Here is a 22,624-nt window from a genome sequence, read left to right as displayed (position 1 = left end):
GGTTGGGGGGGCAGCCAGTTCCCTGCTGAGTACCACTCTGGGGTCGCCTATGACTAAGACAGGAAGCTCACATCCAGTGACTGTCCCCACAGGGTATAAAGGCCAGGCCCCCCTCCCCAGAATGGGGCAAATGTGAAAAATGAGGAAGAGAGATTTCAAAAAATAACTATAAGGCCAAACTGTAGATGAGAATTAAAGCACTTTCTTCTAATGAATTCTAAAAATAATTGCCCTTTTTCAAACGTAGAAGCTTGTACTTTGGGGGAAAAAGAGCTCAAGTCGGAAAGAGATTTTGACTTTTTCCTCTTAGGATTCTGGCAAACAGTGGGTCTGATAAATGCGCACAAAGTTGAAAGGTATATTTGAGGGATTTTCTAGGATTCCCCGAAATGGTGTTTGCGGCAAGAGGCCTGGGAAAGTGTTCTGCCTGTTTCCTTCCTCGAAACACTGCCGCGCGGTTTTACGGTCCTCCATCCCAAAGGACTGTGCGTGTCTCTCCCACATCCATCTTCCTGAGCAGGTGACTTGCACCCCACGCCCCTTGCCCCTCTGTGTCTTTGCCTCTTTGCCTGTCTTGTCCTATTTGTGCCCTTCTGTCTCACCGTCACCTCTCTATTGCCTCCTCCTGTCTGCCCTGCTGGCCTGTAACCAACTAAGATGCGGAACCAATGCACCCTTTTATCATGCAAAACGCAGTGTTCCTAATCTGCCATCTCAAAGGAAAGCTATTGGAATGTCTTACACTTCTTTGTTAAACCCCTTAATGAGATGACTTTGACCCTCTTCCTGTGCCTCCCTGTTTCTGTAAAGACCTGTGAGGCTCCAGGATGTCAGAAGGCAGGGTTTCTAGCTGGCCTCGTTTTCGTCCTAACTGAAACCATGAGGCGCCTTGAGGAGGCAGATTTGCCGGATGGGGAGCCCATAGCAAAACCAACCGTATCAGTTCTGCTTTCTATTTATGGGACCAGCGGGGACACTGCAAGTCCCTGCCTGGCCCTTTGCTGGGTCAAGATGGCCGCCTTGATGCTATTAAAGCTACCGAAGTGAACCAACACGGATCCTCGTGCTAGCGCAGACTACGGCCCCACAGTCAGGACTGGGTGGTTGGGACGGCAGGACCTGAGCCAGAGTCCTTGCCAGTTGTGCGACTTGCCCCAAATGTTTTGGCCAGTCTGTGCCTCTGTTTACCCATCTATAAAATAAGGCTACTACAAGGGCCCATCATACCATGAAGCATAGATTTATACAAGTCCATGGCGGCAACCATGATGGGCTTTTCCCACCAACCCAGCTGTGTCGAGCAAAAGAAGCCCCAAATCAGGTTAAGGGCAAAACCAGCTGGAGAGCTTTGTGAGCCACTGCAAGGGAGCACATGCCGGTTATTCCTGCAAACACACCTGAGAAGCGCTCTCACCCAACCTGCAGCCATCAGCATAGCAGCTGGGCTGGAGAAAGGAGAAAGTCTCTTGCGCAGCAGGACTGGGAGGGTGAGTGGAAGCCACCCAACACACACCCGGGCCTCCCTGCCCCTGCCCTACTCGCCCCTTCCTCTCTCCAGTTTGATGCACACCCCCATCCCACTGTCCCTTCCCTGGTGGTGTCTCCCAGGCCCTCTCATCCTTGCTGTGCACACAGCGGCCCGCAGTGCCCTCCATCACCTGGAGCAGGCACGGGCACACTGGTCTGCTTGCATGCAAATCACAGAGCCTCCCTTCTCTACCTGCCTCCCTTCCTCCACTCCTAATACAGCCTGGGACTTCCTGCCTGCTCAGTATTAAAGAAACGTCCATCTCCTCACAAGCAGCTCCACCCTGAGTTACTCAGACCCTCTTTCAGGGTTTAACCAAAAATCAGCAGGACACTCACCCTTCCTAATTTAAGGGGGGATCCAAGCAACTGCTGACTTTGACTCTGACAGCACATGGCCTCCTGCCCCTGGCCCACTGGCCCAGTCCTCCCTCCCTTGGGGGTTCCTGCCTAAAGGCAGTGGGGTTACCCATCACACCTGCACAGCTGTGGGATCTTTGGGTCTGTGGCCTCCTTGTCATTGCTCTAGTGGTTTGAAGGTGTTTTGAGGCAAGGTACTGACCGTTCCCTCTCAGGAGTCCAGAGCTGGGCATGGAACAAGGTCACAGCAGAACAAGAGGTGGAAGCAAGCCAATTTCACATGCAGTACGCTGCTCTCTGCTCCCATGTGGAGTTCCTTATTGAATAAACAATGATAATACTAAGAGCTAAAATTTAGTGTGTTCTTACTACAGTGCCAAAGTCTGGGACAAGACACTGTATAGCTCTTGCATTAACTCATTTAAACAGCACACCAGCCCTGTAAAAAAGCTACTATAATATCTATGACATTAATATCATCCAGCACAGAGAAGTAATTTGCACATGGTCACGTGGCCAGTGAGTGATGGAGCCAAGAGCCCAGCCAGGCACTCTGCCTTCAGGGCCTCCCTTATCCCCTAAACAATATGAGCTCCAGCTGAGGAGTGGGCTTCCCAGTGTTGCAAACCTTTGCAGGGGACCTCTGAAGGCAGCTAGACCAGGGTCCCCTCCACCCCAGGTAAGGGGCAGAGCTGAAACCACCTCCAGCATTTCATCCTCCCAGCCATGTGCCATCATCCTAAACCTGCACCTTGCTCCTTGTTCCCCTTTTCCCTCTGTCCCCAGCCTCCAAGGAAACACTTCTGTGGTATTGTGCCACCAAATGTATAGGATGCGATATCCTTAAGAAATCCCATCTACATCTTGCCCTACATCTTCTTAATGTAGACCTAAGTGGGAGAGTCTGAAGAGGGGGAAACACACCTATGTTAATTACATCACATATATGTTATTAGCACATCTATAGGATTGCCAGATACAATATAGGATGCCCTATTAAATGTGAATTTCAGATAAACATACTTACACTACCATTTTTTAATTTACCTGAAATTTATTACATTTAACAGAGCATCCTGTTCTTTGATTTGCTAAGTCTGGAAATGCTACACATTGCCCAGCTCTGCTGCTTACTAGCTACGTGATGGTGAGCAACTAACTTAACTACTTTGTGCCTGGTTCCTTACCTCTAAAACATGCATCATAATTGTATCTACCTTATATAGAGTTGTGAGTATTAAAGGAAATTTGTAAAAGACCCAGAAGAGTTCTTGCTGTATGGTAAGCTCTATACCAATGTTAACTATTATGCATATTATTAGTGCTGGTTCTTTATGACTGCATCCAAGGTAATATACTAGGTGGCGAGAGGCAGGCAAAGAGGCATCAAGACTCCCAGCCTGCAACTTCAGGGAACCTGAAAAAGGTCCACAAGTCAATGCAATACAGATGTTGTGAGGGCCAGTGTAAGAGATGCTCAGGTGGGAAAGGGGGCTTCTAATTCAGTGAGATCAGGTAAAGCACCAGGCAACAAGTATTTATTAAGCGCTCACTATGAACCAGACACTAAGTACTAGAGAAAGAATCTGGCAAGGACCAGCCCTCAAGGAGCTCACAGCCTCAGGGGAACAGCAGACAGTAATAGCACCAACCATTACAGGTACCTGCAGAGGTGGGCACTTGGTCTTATGGCAGTGCAGAGGCTGGAGGCGAGAGAGGCAGGGGCCGAGATTGAGAGAAGACTTCCTGGAGGAGGTGACAATAGCCTGAGTCTTAAAGAATAACCAAGAGTTGCCAGACACGGTGGCTCACGCCTGTAATCCCAGAACTTTGGGAGGCTGAGGCAGGCAGAGCATGAGGTCAGGGGATCGAGACCCTCCTGACTAACACGGCGAAACGCCGTCTCTACCAAAAATACAAAAAATTAGCCAGGCGTGGTGGCAAGTGCCTGTAGTCCCAGCCACTCAGGAGGCTGAGGCAGGAGAATCACTTGGACCAGGGAGTGCAGTGAGCCGAGATCGTGCCACTGCACGCCAGCCTGGGTGACAACACGGAGACTTCATCTCAGAAATAAAAAATAAGAAAAGAATAACCAAGAGTTAACAAGACATGATATAGGTCTTTCAGCTGATTGAAAAGAGGCTGGGATTCCAGCCAGCTGAGACTCGGGCAAGGAGATTCCCAGCAGAGGGAACTTCGCAAGCCAAAGCGCATAGTTGCAAAAGGGCTGGCTGTCCTCGCAGAAGAGTGAACGGTCATACAGAAGAAAGCTGCAGAGATGAGACCTCGCTGGGGAGAACTGGGGAAGGCCCCCGTGATGAGAAATTGATTTTTGTGCTGGAGCAGTGGGAGCCATTGAACACTGTGAGCAGAAGCCTGAGCCTCCGGAATAGTTACCCGGCTGTAGTGGAAGGGGGCAGATTGGAGGGAAGTGGAGAGAGAGTTGATGCCGTGGGCCCAGTTCTGAATCAAACGGCAGGGGACTACTGGGTTACATCAGTTAGCTTCTGCTGCTGCAGGGGAGAAAAAGTAATATATTTTCCTCATTCATTACAAGGTTTGCAGCTGGCACCCCTGTAACAAAAGATAGATTAACAAGAGAAAAGTGCAACAAATTTATTTAACCAAAGTGTTATGTGAGCTTTCAGAAATGAAGGCCCAAACGCCATGGGAAAATTATGTATTTGTGGGCTTATGTTCAATATAGAACGGGCAGTTGTGCAGAAATGTGACTGAGCGAAACGTGGATATGACCTCTTGGTAAGAAAAATGGAAGAACTTAGCAAGGCTTTGCACATTCTTCTTGCAGTTCCTGTGCACCATTTCTTTCCTCTGGGTATAGGGCAGCATCCCTCTGAGGGTCCAATGACCTAGTTGCAGGAGAGATGGGTTAAAGAATTTTTTACAGCTAGCCCTCACCCAGGAAGGCAGGGGATTAGAAAGTAATTTTTTTTTTTCTCAAGCTGGAGTGCAATGGCACCATCTCAGCTCACTGCAACCTCCGCCTCCTGGGTTTAAGCGATTCTCCTGCCTCAGCCTCCCAAGTAGCAGGGATTACAGGCACGTGCCACCACACCAAGCTTATTTTTTGTATTTTTAGTAGAAATGGGGTATCACCACTTTAGCCATGCTGGTCTTGAACTTCTGACCTCAAGTGACCCACCCGCCTTGACCTCCCAAAGTTCTGGGATTACAGGCATGAGCCATCGCGCCGGCCTAGAGAGTAACCTTTTTGCTTCTGCTGTTTCCTCAACTTCTAAGATGCAAGATCTTGGAGTATTGTGTTCTGAGCCTTGATACTGCATTTAAAAAAAAAAAAAACTAAAACTATGAGTCAGCAGTCTGGGCTGAGCTCAGCTGAGACGGCTCATCTCTGCTCCACATGGGGCTCACATGCCTTTGCAGCCGGTAAACAGTATGTGCCTCAGTAGGCACAGAATGTGGGGGCCCAGAGGGAGGAGATGCCAAGCCAGGTAGAACAGTGTGGAATCACCCATGGAAGCAGCAAGGTCTTCATCCAGCTCCCAGCAGGGCAGAGCAGGGAAAAAGACATAGACCTTTGCTTTTCCATGGGGACGGAGCCCCAGACTTCTAAGTCCCAGCTCCCCTGCACATTCATCACCTTTCAAAGGAATGAGCCCAGTCTGCTTAAAGAACCAATAACATGCCACATCATACATTAGACACTTTATAAAGCATTTTCCCATATTACATCTTCCTTGACCCTGACAACTATACAGTGAATCTGGTTTTGTTATTTTATTTCATATTTTACTAATGAGGACACTGAGGCACAGAGAGGCTAAGCAATTTTCCCATAGCCACAAGCCAGTAAACCTAGCACCCAGGATTTGAGCCCAAGCTGCCCAATCTTCAAGTTAGCAAAGCAAAAGGAAAGGGGCAGGCCGGGCATGGTGCCTCACATCTGTAATCCCAGCACTTTGGGAGGCTGAGGCAGGTGGATCACCCGAGGTCAGGAGTTTAAGACCAGCCTGACCAACATGACAAAACCCTGACTCTACTAAAAATACAAAAAATTAGCCAGGCATGATGGTAGGCCCCTGTAATCCCAGCTACTTGGGAGGCTGAGGCAGGAGAATCACTTGAACCTGGGAGGCAGAGGTTGCAGTGAGCCGAGATCACGCCATTGCATTCCAGCCTGGGTGACAAGAGCGAAACTCCGTCTCAAAAATAATAATAATAAGGAAAGGGGCAATTGGGGAGGAGCGATTTACTCCAACAACTGCAAGTGGCTCTTATCCACAAAGAGGAATTGAGGTAAGAAGGGATGAAAAGTGAGGCTGAAGAGTCAGCAGTGGCCCAAAAGTTCAGACTATCGAGGAGGCAATGAGGGACTTTCAGAGGATTTGAAACAAAGGAATGCTAGATATTCAGCACGTGGTGGATGAGTCACTGGTTGACTGGATGGATGAATAATCAGACTTTTGTAACAGTCAGGGTGGAGGGGAGATGTGGTATTATAATCCAAGCATGCAATGATGATGACTGATCCAGGAAGCCTGTGGGAATGGAAAGAGACAAATCTGAGCCATACTCAGAGGGTTAAGCGGGATGATTAGCAAGGCAGGGTGAAGGAGAGTGGAGTCCAGAAAGACTCCCACATTTCTGACTTGGTCACTGGACAGTGGGGCCATTCGCCATAATACGGAATATGGGGAGGGATGGATGTCGCAGGAGAGATGGTGAGTTTAGTGTCACACATGCTGAGCCTCCAAGGCCCATGGACAGATGGGTCATGAGTCCGGAGCTCAAGAAAGAGATCTGGCCCAAGATGCTTCTTTGGAATTTATCAGCATAAAGATGTGAGCTGAGTTCACAGAAAAGCGAAGGTTTTCCATTTGATAGTGTGTCAAATGAGATATGGCCAGCAAGAGCTAACTAGGCAAGATCAACATTTAAGGAGAGGGAAGAAAACAAAAAGTAACAACCAGAGAGGAAGGGAAAAGCCAGGAGGGAACCCTGGAGGCCAATTTGGGATGTATCTATTCCCCAAAAGTGTTACTTTCCTCTTAGTACTTATCAACACCTAACCTTATATTATGTATTTGTTTATTCATTTATTGTCTGTCTCTCCCACCAGAAGGTAGACTCCACTAGGGGAGAAGCTTCACGTCTCTAGTGCTTAGAGAGGGCCTGGCACATAGTATGTGCTCAATACGAATTTCGCCAAAGAATTTTCAGCAAGCACTGGGAAGCTGACCCTTAAAACCAAGTTAAAAAAAAAAAAAAGGTCACCTCCCCAGGGTCTCTACATCCTGCAGTTCTGCATTGTGGCCATTAGGTGGCGTACGTGTGCAAGCGAGGAAACTGGAGGCTGGGATTACAGGCCGCCCAGAACCTGAGAACCAGGCAAAGCCAAAAGGGAGCAAGGAATTAGGCAGACTACAAACACCATTTGTCCTTTCCCTTAGCAGACATCGCTGAGGCACCAACTGCGAGCCAGGCTCATGCTTCCTGGGGCCCTCCGAAACTCAGATTGCGGGGAGGGAAGGGAGGAGAGTGCCTGCCAGGTCTGATGCCCCCTGGGACTGGCAGAGAGCCAGCTTTGCGGAACTGTAGGGCCAGGAGTTAATGCACGGGCTGCTGCAGGGACAGTCTGGGAGCTGCTCTAACTCCAGCAGAACATATTACAGATTCAAAAAAAAAAAACCCCGAGTCTAAATTCCAACTTCACCACTTATAGCTGTGTGATCTTTGCCAAGTAATTTGCCATCTCTGAATCTCAGCTCCCTAACCTATAAAATGAAGACCTTAATAGTCCCCGCCTCAAAGGATATAGAGAATAAAATGAGACGGCCTTGGCACAGCACTTTGCACACAGCCACAAAGCTAAATATTGTTCCTAAAAGTTAGACATAATAACGAACATTTGCATAGCCCTTTACAACATTCTCTCTGTATCTTTCGTATCACAAAGTAATTCTCCTCATAACCCTGCAAGATACGTATTATTATCTCGCTTCCCAGATAAGAGGGCTAAGGTTGTCAGATTATATAGCTTGTCCACAACTTTACATGTGGCCCGTAAAGTGACCGCCTCAAGTCAAGTTCAGCTCAGTAAAGGTATATGCCACCCTGTCCTCTGTGCAGCAGGCAGGCACTCTGCTGGGAGATGGGGATCCAGATGGAAGTCACTGTTCAGGGAAGAGACACACACAGATTTCCATAGGATGTGGTAGCTAGTGAGGCAGGGATGCTCAGATGCTATGGGATCAGGGTTCGGACAGAAGCCCTATATTCTTGGCCCAACTGCGAGATTCTAGAAAGGCCTCTCAGAGAGCTCGCCCTCTGAACTAAGTGTCAAAGGTGTGTAAGTGTGGTCCAGGAGACCGGTGGTCCAGGAGAACACCAGCATTTCAAGCTAAAGAAATGACATACACAAGGAACCTTTTCTGAAACAAGATGGTACAACACCAAAGCCAGTAGCAGGGAGCAGTCTCCCCTTTCTCTGGCCTGTCCCGGGGGGGTGGAGGGAGCAGGGAGCTGGTGAAGGGATCAAAGGCCCCCATACGCACGTTTTTGTCCGGTGAGCCTTCCCTTCATAGAACTTGTCAGTTCGTCATGATTCTACCTAGGAGCCCTTAGGGCAGTGATCCTCCAGCTTGAAAGTGTGTATGAATCGTCTGGGGTCTTTTGAAAGGCACATTCTGAGGATGTCTGAGGTGGAGCACAAGAGTCTGCTTTTCTAACAAGCTCCCAGGAGGTGCCGGGGCTGCACACATGTCTGTTTTGGGCACTAGCCTGGAGTGGCAAGGGTCTTCTCATCAGCTCTAAGATGGCAGGCTGTGTCTGACTTCACTCAGCCATCACAGCCTCAGCTTGTGACATGGAGGAGGCTGATGAGAGAAGGGTCAGGAGGGAGGGAGGAAGGAGGGCAGGGCGAATGGCAGACTGACCGCAGGGCTGCAGTGGGGAATGTGGGGATGGAGAAGATGCTGAAGGTGTGGGAGATGCGCCCCGAAGCCCTGGCATCCTCCCTCCACCGTAGTCGGTGCTGAAAGTCCTAGCACAGACTCTGTCCTAGGTGGGGCCAGGGCCTGCTGAGTAAGGAGTGGCTGGAACAGAATTAGGGCCCACAGCAGAACAAAAGCAAAGAACCCACAAATGTCCCCTTCCCCCCTCAGCCAAGAGTCTGTGCTCTGTCACCATGCTTGGCCTGCCACCCTCTCCCCATCCTACATTCCAGACAAATCAGAGGACAGCAGCCACGGAGAAACAGGCTGAGAACTAGCTCCCAGCCCCAAGCCCTCCTCAGCCATGCTTCCCTCTCACCAGGAGAGGCAGGGAGCACCAACTCTGATGCCACAGCAACAAAGAGTTTCTACACGGCTGTCCCAGCTGGCCTCAGAGCAGCCCCCACTTTGCCCTCCTTCCTCCCATTACTCACCCAGCCTGCTCCCAACTCTACCCAATACACACACACACATATGCACACATATACACACGTTTATATACATATATACATACACGTACACATATATACATGTGTGTATACACATATACATATACACATGTATACACACATGCACATGCATATATAAATACACACATAACACACATACACATGCACATATACACACATCTACATACACATATATACAAATGTGTATACACATATATACATATACACATGTATACACACATACACATACATACATATATACATACACACATATATACACACATACACATACACACATGCACACACATATACATATATACACACGTGTATACACATATATACATACATATACACCCGAATATACACACATATACGCACATGCATACATATATACATGCACATATACATACACACATGTATAACATCTATACACATACACACATGTACACACACATATATACACACACAGAGGTTTAAAAATGCTGACCTCAGAGGGCAATGCCCATGGCAACCACCCCCACTCCCATCTCCACGCCTCTTCTGATGGTCTTTTATTTAACAAATAATGTTCAACAAATACTTCTTTAGCGCCTACTATGTGGTGCAGCAATATCACAACGACCAAGACAGATAAGGTCTTTGATGTCCTTTCTAGAACAATGACAGACAATAAATGAACCCAGTGATCCAGGAAGTGCACGGGTGGGTAGTGGAGAGTCACTGAGGGGCTCTTGAAGCTGCAACCTCATTGACAGGAAGAGCCAGCAGGGCAAGGAACAGAAAAGAGCATTCCAGACAGAGAGGAGCAGGGCAAGCCCAGCCCAGAAGGAGCTGGGTTTCCTGAGCAGCAGAGAGGCAGTTGGCCCAGGGCCTGCCAGGTCAGGAGTGGCTGGAACAGGCTGCGGTCCAGGGCAGCAAGGGCCATGGGTGCTGGTGCTTGCAGGCAAGGCCCACTCTTGATCAGCAGGAAGGCCCTGGAGGGCTTCGTGTTTGTGATGGACCACTCTGCCAGCTTTGTGGGGACGTGCTGCTCGTTGAGTTAAATGAGAATCAGTCTTGCTCTCCAAAGGGCCGGGCATCTATGAGCTTCTCCACCACGCAGTATGGGAGCAGGAGGGCGGCCCTGCTGGTCCCCCACCTCTCCAGCTGACACTGATCAGCCATGCCCAGAGACCAACCATCCAGGCTGACAGAACATCTGAAGAACTCCTGGAAGCCCACCTGGGTCCCAGTTGGGTGGCCACGTCAACACTGGAGGAAACTCCCTCAGTGCTGTCCTTGTCCTGGCACCAAGAGTTTTTCCAGCCTGCTCAGGCGAGGCTGGACAACCTGGCAAACTGTCTCTTAAAAAAGGGGTTATAGAGGTGAAAGAGAACCTTAGCACATGAAACAGATGAAAGCTTTACCTCTCCAGTTGGAGCCAGGATGTGCATCCCAAGCCCACTCTCACACTTCTTTGCCCTCAGTTTCCCTCTCCCCATGCCACCTCTCTAGCCGAGACCCCATTGTCCTTGGCAGCAGAAGTTGGGGAAAGCTCTTGGGGGCTCCCTCCCACACACAGGGAAAGGGTTGGGTGCCCCCACTGCCCACCCACACATAGCGAAGTCCACAGGCCTGGGCAGGGAGGGGCAGAGCAGGAAGGGAGACCGCAATTGCCTGCTCCAGTCCTGGCCAACAGGAGAGTACAGTGTAAAGAGCACAGCAACCCTCGATGATGTGCTTCCTTCGTATCAAAGTCCCAGGAGCCAGCTGGCTGCAAGAGTGTTGCTCAGCCGCCCCCAGCTAAGGCCACGCTGTGATCTCTCAGGCCGGCTTCCAGCTCTGGGGACCAACTCCGCCTGGGGTTCGCTCAGGGCCTCCCCAGGCCTTAGTGCCCCAACGGTTTATGCCATTCTTTCCTGATTGACAACAAGCCCAACACAAAACAGTCAACTATTTTTATCTCCGGATTAATCACCAAAAGGCTAACCCTTCCACCTTCCTTGTGATTAAAAATTAGAAGCCCAAACTCTATAGTGGTTGAGGATAATAACCCATCCTGCGAGAAGGTGATGAATAATGCATCTCCAGGCAGGAGCCCATCCGAAACTTCCTCCCCTCCCCACTGCCCGGCCCAGCCTGGCCAAGTCTGAATGGGGAGGTAATGAGGAGCCCCCTTCCACATCAGACACAGCTGCCAAGAGCGACTGCTGATTTCTCTTCAGCCTGCTGGCCCCCAAACATCCTCCCTCCTCACCAACCCCCACCCCACCCCGGCCCCCACCCCCATCTGGTGTGCAGTGAGGCGAAGACCAATCAATAATGCATGGCTACGTGAATACCCAGCGTGATAACCACTTATTTGGGAAGATGTAATCAGGCCCCATTCTGAGGGTGGATGTGCGTGTGTGGCTGTGTGTGCGCCTGAGCACTCCCACAACACGCCCGACTCCCTCCTCCCTCATCCTCGCTCCCTCTAATCTGATATTCCAGTAACACAACACTCCAGCCACCAGGAGGAAGGGCCTGTCCTCTAGGTGTTGGACTTTTGGGAAGGCCTCTGCGGCAGCTGCACTATACTCAGAGCAAGCAGAGGCTCCATGCACCTCAGCCTAGACCCCAGAGAGCTGGTCCTGCCATGGGACCCCCTGGGAAGCTCCCCAGAGTCCCGAGGCCTGGGGTGCCCTTCAGGGACTGAAACTTGGCTGCTCAGGGTGTGGCCTGCAATGAGATTTTCAAACCTCTGCAGAAGAGCACGCAGTCAAGGCTCCAAACCCCTGTTCAAGGCCTAGTAAATGTCAGTGCTAGAGGGTGGCCAGCTCCCAGATCCTCCGCACTCACACTCTCAGGCTGACACCTGAAGCCACCCAGAGAGAAGGAGCTTCCAGTTCCACCCTCTGCTCGCAGGCACTTTGCACAGCCACTGGGATGGCTAAGGCCCCAGGTACCCATGCTGTCCCCAGGGCTCTTTTTCCCGGCCCCAGCTAGCGCATGGAGCCTGAGCTCCTCCGTCCTGGTTGGGGAGGCTGCCTCGAAGAAAGAAGGATGAAGGCTGGCCACCTCTGAGCCCAGCTCTTCCCACTGGAAGGCGCCCACTCACCTCGTGGAGATGCAGTTCCCCTCCTCGCAAGCAGTTACACCCATCCCTGCTTAGTGGAAAGCCCTAATCCGCCTCCCTTTTGCTCTGTGGCCAGACCCACCCCAAGGAAGCCGGTGGGCACTAATGAAAGGGTGTGGGTGGGTGGCTGGGGGGTCATCTTCTCTATTCCGCTCATTCCCGCCTACTTCCTCTGGGCCTCCTGGGAAGGCCTGGCTCGAGAGCCCAGGGCCAGGCAGGGTTGCATGAGGCTGACTCTGTTCCTGAGCCAGGATCTTGGTGGAGTCCAGGGCTTGCTGCCCCTGGGGTCAGTGATCGCATCTCAGAAGCCCCAGGAGGTTGTTTTTCCCTCAGGAAATGGCACTGCTGGGCTATAAGTGTAGGCACAGGCCCCCAAGGCCAGGCAGGGAGGGCAAGGCGGCTGGTCTGAAGGTTTGCTTCTTGACTTCTTACCCAGCCTGAGTGGGGGCCTCCCATCCCTCCTGGAGCTTCCAGAGAAGCCAAAGTGGACCAGGAGTGGGGCTGATGGGGTGATGCTCTGGGACGGGGAGGGAAACCCCTCTGTAGGCTAAGGCTGGAAGGCTCAACCAGCAGAGTCGGGACAGACCCGGAGCTGTGACTGTCCAGCTGGGAGCTTCTCCAGCCCAGAGCCCCAAGCAGAGCCCACTTAGAAGGGTGGGCTTTCTCTGGCCAGCAGGCAGAGGACCCCTTGTGTTAGGTCCCCAGGCCCCCATCACCCAACTACCCCTTCTCTGTTTGTTGTGTACATACACGACTCATGTCTTGATATGTCCAGAGACCCTGAGCGTGTCAGCCTCCACAGCCGGTGGGCCCAGCCCCTCCTGGGGGAAAGAAAACAGGGATTCTCATCTCCTGTCCCTCCTGTGGCTTGTCAAGGGAGCAGCAGAGGCCTAAGACCCTCAACGTGTCCCCAAGCACAAGCATGGAAAGAGGTTTTGTGTCCCAAGGCAAGGCACTTCACTTCTTTGGGCATTCCCTCCAAACTGATCATCCACCATCCTCCGGCCTGTGGTCCTCATGGGAATCAAAAGAGTGACTCCAGTGGGGCCAGTACATGTCAGTGGAGCTTCCCTCAGACACAGAGCTCTGTGCTGGGCACTGCAGAGGCCACTCTTCAAGCTGGATCTCCCTCCGCATGGCACTTGGGATCCCTTGACTAGAGCCATCTGTCTCTGACCCCGATACAAAATGTGGTTGGAAGGCTGGGCCAGGAGAGAATCAGGCTGCCTCTGGAGATGAAGGGGCTGGAGCCTTCTCAAGTGCTGGCTCCCCCCAGGAAGAGCTGCCCTGTCCCCTGCCCCCTGCCAGGGAAGGGGCCGGCCTAGTGCTCCCAGGTTCCCTGGGCCTGGCCTCCAGCCCTGGCTCTGCCACCATGTGATCTTGAGCCAGCCACTCATCCTGCTGGAACTCGGCTTTTGGACCTGTGTCATTGGGGTGATCATAACGTTGACCTCGCCAGGCTGTTGTGAGGACTAACTCAGACAGCAGGTGTGACTGAACTGCTGGTCGGATGCCGTGGGTCATGCCTGTAAACCCAGCACTTTGGGAGGCCGAGGCGGGTGGCTTCCTGGCTCCTCACCTGAGGTCAGGAGTTCGAGACCAACCTGGCCAACATGGTGAAATCCCATCTCTACTAAAAATACAAAAATTAGCCAAGTATTGGCCAGGCATGGTGGCTCAGGCCTGTGGTCCCAGCACTTTGGGAAGCTGGGCAGATCACCGGAGGTCAAGAGTTGAAGACCAGCCTGGCCAACATGGTGAAACCCCATCTCTACTAAAAATACAAAAAAAATTAGCTAGGCGTGTACCTGTAGTCCCAGGTACTCAGGAGGCTGAGGCAGGAGAATCGCTTGAACCCAGGGGGCGGGGGTTGCAGTGAGCCAAGATTGTACCACTGCACTTCAGCCTGGGTGACAGAGAGAGACTTCGTTTCGAAAAAATAAAAATAAAAATAATAAGAAGAAGTTAAAAAAGAAAGAAGCCACAAACATGGCCTGGGCCACAGAGCTCTGCTTCCCAGTCTGGGAGGGCAGGCTGAGGCTGCCTGCCCTGTCCCCTGAGCTGGCCATGAGCAGGGATGCAATGATGGGTGGGAGTATCCTCCGCAGCAAGCACCCACTGGCCTGTCAGGATCACTGCGCAGGGCTGCTCTCATCCTTACCATACAAGGGGATGATGAGTTTTATTCAAATATGATCATTATTGTTTGTCATCATCTCTCCACAAAATCCTCCCAGCCAGGCCTGCCATCCCGCCTGACGGGGCGGCCTCGGCCTGATCTGGGTGCTTCTCTCCCCGCAGTACCGCCTGATGACCCTGTCATTCTGGGGGGCCCTGTGATCAGCCTGCGTGCGGGGGACCCCCTCAACCTCACCTGCCATGCAGACAATGCCAAGCCTGCAGCCTCCATCATCTGGTTGCGAAAGGGAGAGGTCATCAATGGAGCCACCTACTCCAAGGTGAGGCCTGGTGAGGTCCTAGGGGAGGGCTGGAGGGGAGCAGGTGGTTGTGAATGGATTTGAAGGAAAGTGGGTGGGGAGGGGGTGGACAGGGAGTTGATGGGGAGGAGGCTAAGTAGGGAGGGAGCTAAAAGGAGTGGGGACTGAATGAGGAGGGGACTAGGAAGGATAGAGGTTAAGTAGAGAGGGGGCTAAGAACACAGGGGTAAGTGGGAGGGGACCAGGAAGGGAGGAGGTTAGGTAGAGGGGGGATGGTGGAGGCTGAATAGGGAGGGGGCTGGGGGTTAGGCAGAGAGGGAGATGGTGAGGGCTCATGGGGAGGGCCTGGGGGTTAGGTTGAGAGGGGGATGGTGAGGGCTGGATGGGGAGGAACCAGCTCCCCTGTCTCTCTGCAACTGTCCCTCTCCTGAATGTCTCCCTGTCCCTTTTTGTTTCTCTCACTCTTTGTATCCCTGCATCTTTCTTTGAGGAGACTCAGGGACAGCAGTTGCCAGGGTCTAGGGGTGAAAGCGCAGTCTGGATGTTTGCAGCTCCCAAATTCCTATGTGGAAATCCTCACCCCCAGGTGACAGTGTTAGGAGGTGACTAGGTCATGAGGGTGGCGCCTCATAAATGGGATCAGTGCCCTTAGGAAAGGAGGCCTGAGGGAGACCCTTGCCTTTCCACATCATGAGGACACAGTGAGAAGAGGGCATCTATGAACCAGGGTCTGTCCCTCAACAGACAACAAATCTGCCTGGATCTTGGTTCCCAGCCTCCAGAACAGTGAGAAATAAATGTCTGTGATTTCTAAGCCTCCCAGTTTATGGTGTCTGGTTATAGCAGCCCAAATGCGTTAAGATAGATACCCAGTTAAATTTGAGTTTCAGGAAAATAATAACTTTTTAGTAGAAATACCTTCCAAATACTGCATGGGACATATTTGCAGGCCATACTTATACCAAAAAAAAAAGTCATTATATATGTGAAATTCAAATTTAACTGAGCATCCACATTTTATTTGCTAAATCTGGCCACTTTCCAGGGCTTTTGGGTGAAACTGTTTAGGCTCCACCATCTCCAAGGTGCCTGGCTCAGGGGCCAGGGAGGGCTGAAATCCAGCCCCAAATCCCTTACCCAATAGCCCTTGCCCGGCTGTGTCTCTAATTCACACACAATCCCAAGGGCTGGAAGCACCCTGGACTGGCCCCCTTGTTAACTGTGTCTTTAAAATGTTCTGGGCTTTACGATGCTTTGACATCCTGGGACCTCGAAGACCCAGGCAAGGAGCAGGGTAAGCTAATTCCTGGAGATAGCGAGCATGCTTTGTATCAAAGCAGACCAACCAATCCCGAGCCCAGGCCCCACGGCCATTTTTTATCAGGCTGCTATAGTCCAGGACACTCTGCCCCTACCCTAAATCTCCCCAGGCCACACATCAGGCCCCTGCAGCCCAGGGTCCAGGAAAATGATCCAAGCTATCCAATCCTAACCCTGTCTCCCCATTCCTTCCTATGAAAGCAATCCACAGCAGAGGCTCCCCACACCTCCCACCCCAGCCCCAACTGCCCCTGGGGCCTCCACGTGGGGCACTACCTAAAGTGGCAGGCCCCTTCCTCTGGGAACTATGAGTAGCAAACTGTCTTTTCAATGGCAGTTGTCTCCTGATCTGTTGGCCTCCCTATGCCTGAATAAAAACAAAATTCCGAGTACATTTTTAAACAGCACCCACCAAACTCCACTCAACAAACTGCATAGAGTCCCAGGTGGGGCTAACGTACCGCAGAGCCTTTAAGATGAACCAGGCTTTACAGGACAGCTGGGCCAACCCTTTTTGTCTGCAGCTAGAAAATTGAGACCTGATAGGGAAGTGACTGCCCTTCTTAGCAGTAGAGTGGGCAGTGCCAGGCCTGGAACCACAGCCTCCTGAAGCCCCGGCCTCTGCTCTTGCCCATACTCCTCCCAGGGCAAGCTGGCCCCCCAAGCTCTGCAGCTGGGGGTACAGCCTCCAGAACGCCCACTCTCCTCAGTTGTGAGGGTTCTCCTTGGCCTCAGAGACTGGTGACATACATGGCCCGCTCCCCACTCACCACCAGTCCTCTAAGTGGCCCTGGACAGATAAGCAGGGCCTTGGCAATCCGAGGAGGATGTGAGGCAGGCCCGTCCCTGCTCTGAGGGTGTGTCCTTCCTGTCCCAGACTGACCACCCTGCCAAGAAGTCACTCCAGGCCTGCTGATCAAAGCACCCAGCACCCAGTGCCAGAACCCAGGGCAAACCCTTTCCCTCAGGCACAAGTCCAGGGGAAGGAGGGGTGGCTGCCTCTTGGAAGACAAACCGCTCCCTTATGTCCTGGGCTGGAGCCACCCTGCTGTGTTATATAATACAAAGCTATGACATAGGGAGAGGGTTGCCCAGAGGAGAATGAAAGCCAAGGACAGGGCATTCCTTCCCGTCTGAGCACCTGTCCCATCCCTCCCTGAAGTTGGGCCAGACCAGCTCCACCATCTCCAAGGTGTCTGGCTCAGGGGCCAGGGAGGACTAAAATCCAGCCCAGAATCCCTTACCCAACAGCCCTTACCCGGCTGTGTCTACCAACAGGGGCGCTCGTGTCTAATTCACACACAATACCAGGGACTGGAAGCACCCTGAACTGGCTCCCATATTAATTGTGTCCTTTCTGTCCCAAATTGACCACCCTGCCAAGAAGTCACTCCAGGGCTGCTGATGAAAGCACCCAGCACCCGGTGGCCTGATAGGGAAGTGACTGCCCTTCTCAGTGGTGGAGTGGGCAGTGCCAGGCCTCTGACAGCAGGGTCGTGTGCTGCAGAGGACACATCCCATCAGCTGGAGAGAGAGGTCAGGGCCACCCTGTCCGACCTGTCCCAGATCACCTTGAGCTCAGCCTGTTGTCCTTGTCTACATTGTGAAGGCCCCTCAGAGAGCCTGGCACTGTGCTACTGCATAGCAGGCTGGGGGGCCCTGTCCATGCTCCTGGGCCTGTGACGGGAACAGCAGCACCAGGTAGCCCCAGGCCTGGGTTCCAGGTTCCACTGCATAACCTCAGGCAACTCACTCCCTGGGCCTCTGTTTCCTCATTCACACAATGAAGGTGTTGGGTCAGACGCTCTGGAAGGGAAACAGATTTCTCAGGGGACAGTCACCTGAGATGATCTCCTGCCCCTCCGTGGCTTGTCCACGGAGCAGCAGAGGACTGAGACCCTCAATGTGTCCCTGGACATGAGCATGGGAAGAGGCCCTGTGTTCCGAGACAAGGCTTCCCTTCCCATGCCCCTCCTCTAAACCATGGTCATCCTAATTGTCCACCTTACGGCCGGTGGTCCTCAGAGAGACTAAAGGGGTGACCAGCGGAGCCAGCACATGTCAGTGGAACTTCTCCAGGTACAGGGCTCTGTGCTGGGCATGGAGAAGCCATGATCCTATGGCATGGGGCGCCCCCAGCAGCGTGCACAATCTGGGGTTCCTATGGAGCAGGTTCTAGGGGCTGCTGGAGCCAACCCCTCTGTTTCCCCTCCCAGGGGCCTAGCCCGCCCCCTCCTCTCCCAGGGCTGCAGGAAGTCCTGCCATAGGCCAGCAGCACTCCTGACTTCCCCAGACAGGCTACATATGAGGAGGGGCCAGGGCACTGGCAGCAGAGAGAGAGAGAAGCTGGGAGCAGACACAAAATCAAGCAGTCTCCAAGGACCCCAGAAAAGATCCCCCAGGACAGCCCTGGCTGCCGTCAGTGGCTGTCACATGGTGGCTGGTTACACCCATGGGCTCAGGAGCTGGCAGCCTGAATTTGGGTCCGGGCTCTGCCACCTTCCAGCTGTGTAACCCAACCTTGCTGTGCCTCCCTGTCCTTCCCATACAATGGAAACAGCAGCAGCACCCGATTCAAGGTGTGGTTGTGAGGTTTGAATGAGAAACACGCCTGGCACAGAGCAAGCTTGCAACAGGCATGGCTGTTGGGATTGTCACCACCTCCCTGGATCCACTCGGCTACAGGGTCCACCCCGCCATCTCCGTTTCCCATGTGCAGACATCAGAGGCACAGCTGGGCAGGCCACATGGTCCTGAAGACCTGGTTCAAATCTGGGATCCGTAATGTAGCATGGTGATGTCACCTCTCTGCCTCTGTTTCCCCAGCTGCAAAATGCAATGATAATGATCACGAAAGTCTGCCAGGGTTGCAGAGTGACTTACAAGGAATTATGCATTGGAAGCACCTGTCAAGGGTGGGAATAAAGGCTGGATAAATGTGAGCTATTATTATTGGCTCCTGTCCCACAGCAGGAACCCCAGTTCACCGCCCCAGGGGTCATGTAGCTATTTCATAAAATACCAGGCCTGCTCTAGAAGTTTCTGGTTTGCTTGTCGACCATTCTCTCTTCGACTCCACCATGGGGCCAGTAGGGGAGGGATAATCCTTATCCCTGGAGGGCACCAGCCTCCTTCCCCAGGAGGAAGAGCAGGAGAGGAAGCACTCAGCCCCTCCCTCAGCACAGGCTGGCCATGCTTCACCTTAGCACGCCGCTGTCACAGCCCCCAGCGTGTGGGGCAAGCGACACTGCTGGATGGGGCCTAGGGCAGTGCCCACTGTAGGCTCCCAGGGGGTGTCAGCTGCAGAGGCATGGAGCAGGGAAAGGTCTTTCCAAGTCTCTTCCTGGAGACTCAGTCCTGGGCCATCTGGGGACAGGGGCTCCTCCTCTACTCCTCGTACTTCTGATGGCCTGGCACCAGAGTGGAGACCACATTCTTTCTTCTGGAAAGCTCACAAGTCCACACAGCAGGGGAGGAAGGATGGGTTATGGAAGAGGAGGGGCAAGAGGACAGACTGAGGCCAGAGAGAACCCTTTCGCAGAGCAGCTTCCAGCCAGGCAGGAGGGCTGCGTGGTCTTAGCACACACAGTGGCCCCATGTCTACTTGGAGCCCCTTGCCCTCTAGTCCTACCACCAGGACCACTGGCCTCACTCTCACCGCCCTTGCTAACCAGAGCTCTGGAGACCCCACTCAGGAAAGAGATAAGCACCCACGTGCACAGGGCCCTCACCCTCCACTGGGAACCCCCTCCCTGATCACTTACCCCACACCCTGCACCTATCTGCCCAGCTTAGGGGCCTAGAGTCTCTACTGGGTGTAGCTGAGGCTCACCCTGGCCTTCTCTGTGAAGGGCGCCCCTCTGGCCTCTGGCCTCAAGGCTGGATGCAGGGTCTGGGGCAAACAGCACTGGGCATCCTCCACCTGTCCTGGTCACCCTTATTCAATCCTGGTGGCCACAGGCCCAAGCAGCTATCAAAAGGGAAGCAGAAAGTCAAGAGGCTGCATTTGCATATGAGAAAAGTGACAACTAAGAGAGATTCATTTTTTAAAAGGAATGAAGCAAAAGAAATGAGAAGAGAGAGGAGAGATCAGAAAGGAATGAGGAGAAGAGAAACCCAAGGCTGCAGACCCAGACCGCCCACCCTCCAACTCCCCCCTCTCCCTCCCTCCCCACCCCACCAATGCGGGGCTCCCTCCAGCCTTCCCCCAGCCTTCCCCCTTGGCCCCCTCAGCTCCTCCCACCTCCCTCCCTGAAGTCATCCTGTATTGGAGCTGGCAGACCCAGCTTTCCTCTCTGGGACACCCGTGGTTCTGGATCTAGGGTCCCTGAGAGGGAGGAGCCCAGGAGGTGCTGAGGCCTTCCACAGGGACAGAAGGGGTGGTAATGCTGGGGCGCATGCCTTCCCCTCACCTCCTTTTGTTTAATGAACACATCTCCCTTTTTCTTTAATTAGGTGGAAAAAACAACTTGAACCAGACTTTTTATTTCCCAGAAAAGCACATGCCCAGACCCAGTAAATATGTCATTAATCATCATTCCTCGGCAGAGGAGCACGCTGCGTGCAGGGAGGAGGGGGAGCAGTCAGAGAGCCTAATTAGAGCTGGGCCCTTCGCTCCCCTCCTGCGGCACTGCACCCACAGCCCAGGGCCCATCCATTGGAGGGGTTCCTGGCAGAGTTCAAGCTTATGTAAATGTCTCTCGTTAGCATAACAGAAAAGTAAAGAAGAGAAGAATAATGCCGACCCAGTCCTCACCACCTTCCCGCCTCTGCTCACCCTACCCGAAGTCTTAGTTCCATCCTTCCATCCGGGAAATTGTCCGTATTATCACTTGGCTATTTATAGACGGTGAGGTCTGCGGAAGAGCGCAAGCCAGGGTGGTCATGTGGGGCCGGCTGCTGCTCCTTCTCTGCCCGGGCTTTGGCTTGAGGTTCAACTTCACTCCTCCACCTGCTTTTGCTGGCCCCAGAGCGGATCGAAGGCTGCGAAGGTTCTCACCCTGTGTGCCAATGGTCCTTCCCCCTGCTTGCTGGGTCTGGCCACGTCACTCTCCTCTGCCCAGGGCCAGGGCCAGGGCCAGCACCCAGAGTCCCAGCATCGTGTGGCTCTCTAGAATGTCACAGTCTGGCGTTGCCTCCTGCTGTTCTAGATACAGTCTCTGGCCCTGTTCTCCTGAGGCCATGAGGTTTGCCCCAAGTTGAGAAAAATCACACTGAATTAAGGACAGAGAACGTGGGGTCCCAGGTGCCTACAGGCTTCTCCCTGTGGCCCTAACTGTTTCCACTTGTCCTGCCAAGAGCACAGTGCCCACCCTCCAGCACCCCTGGGGCTGGCAGAGGCTATGGCTCAGGGTTCACCCACACTTAAGGGCAAATCCTAGCTCCACCCAGCAAGTTCCTGGCTCACTTGGAACTCAGGTTTCTCTTTGGCTAATCAAAGCCACCCATCTTTTGGCTGCCTCCCTTCCAGGGTCCTCATAAGAAATCGAGACATTGCCATTGTCACTTTATGGGAGATTTTGAGGGAGGAGTGCTCTGTTCATCTATTCTCTGGCTCCAGTTAGGGGGAAACAGGACTGCGCCCATAGTGAAGTCCCTTCCTAGTACCTCCTAGTACCAGAAGCCTTTGCATACTGACAAGACTCCAATCCCAATGTGGAAGCGCACCCCACACACCCAGCACACCCTCCCCAGGGTGCACCTAACTTAGTGGGCCCCAAAGTGATGGGGAAGTAGCTGCAAAGAGGGACAGGAAAGGGAAGGGGGTAGCAGCCACAATGGGGAACCAGCTTCGGAATGACACTGTGGCTCAGTAAAAAAAAAAAAAAAAAAATGACCTGGGAAAATGGGAGACCAGAGATTAAGATGAGTTTGCTTCCTAAGGCTGCCATTACAAAGCACCACAGTTCGGTGCTTATAACAACACAAATCAATTATCTCACAGTTGTAGAAGCCAACAAGTCTGAAATCAAGGTGTCAGCAGGGCTGTGTCCCCTCCAAAGACTGCAGGGGGAAATCCTTCCTTGCCTCTTCCAGCTCCTGGCAGCTCCTGGCATTCCTTGGCTTGTGGCAGCATCCCTCCAATCTCTGCCTTCACCTTCACCTGGCCTTCTCTATGTCTGTCTTCTTCTTCTCCTCCTCCTTTTCTCCTCTTCCTCTTTTCCCTCTCTTTCTCCTTCTCCTTCTTCTTCTTCTTTGGCAGGGTCTTACTCTGTGGCCGTGGTTGGAGTACAGTGGCACCACCTCAGCTCACTGCAGCCTCAACCTGCTGGGCGCAAGTGATCCTCTCACCTCAGCCTCCCAAGCAGCTGGGACTACAGGCACAAGCCACTATGCCTGGCTAATATTTTTTAATTTTTATCTTTTTGTTTTGTAGAGATAGGGTCTTTCTGTGTTGCCCAGGCTGGTCTCCAAGTCCTAGGCTCAAGCAATTCTCCCACCTTGGCCTCCCAAAGTGCT

The 22,624-nt window shown here is 52.7% G+C and overlaps 1 protein-coding gene across 5 annotated transcripts in view; it reads left to right on the top strand.

The window, feature by feature from the left end:
- The window catches only part of KIRREL3 (kirre like nephrin family adhesion molecule 3), a 565,070-nt gene that overhangs the window by 502,769 nt on the left and 39,677 nt on the right, over positions 1-22,624 (top strand). For all 5 annotated transcript variants that reach the window (XM_035265039.3, XM_035265035.3, XM_054241711.2 and 2 more), the window contains exon 5: positions 14,709-14,866. In XM_035265039.3, coding sequence (XP_035120930.3) covers positions 14,709-14,866 — 158 coding nt within the window. The remainder of the gene's footprint in view (positions 1-14,708; positions 14,867-22,624) is intronic.

The sequence above is a fragment of the Callithrix jacchus genome, chromosome 10 (assembly GCF_049354715.1).
Source record: "Callithrix jacchus isolate 240 chromosome 10, calJac240_pri, whole genome shotgun sequence".
In the NCBI taxonomy this organism is placed as follows: Eukaryota; Metazoa; Chordata; class Mammalia; order Primates; family Cebidae; genus Callithrix; species Callithrix jacchus.
The sequence above is the reverse complement of the archived record's forward strand: the minus strand, read 5'-3'. Positions and strand labels throughout refer to the sequence as shown.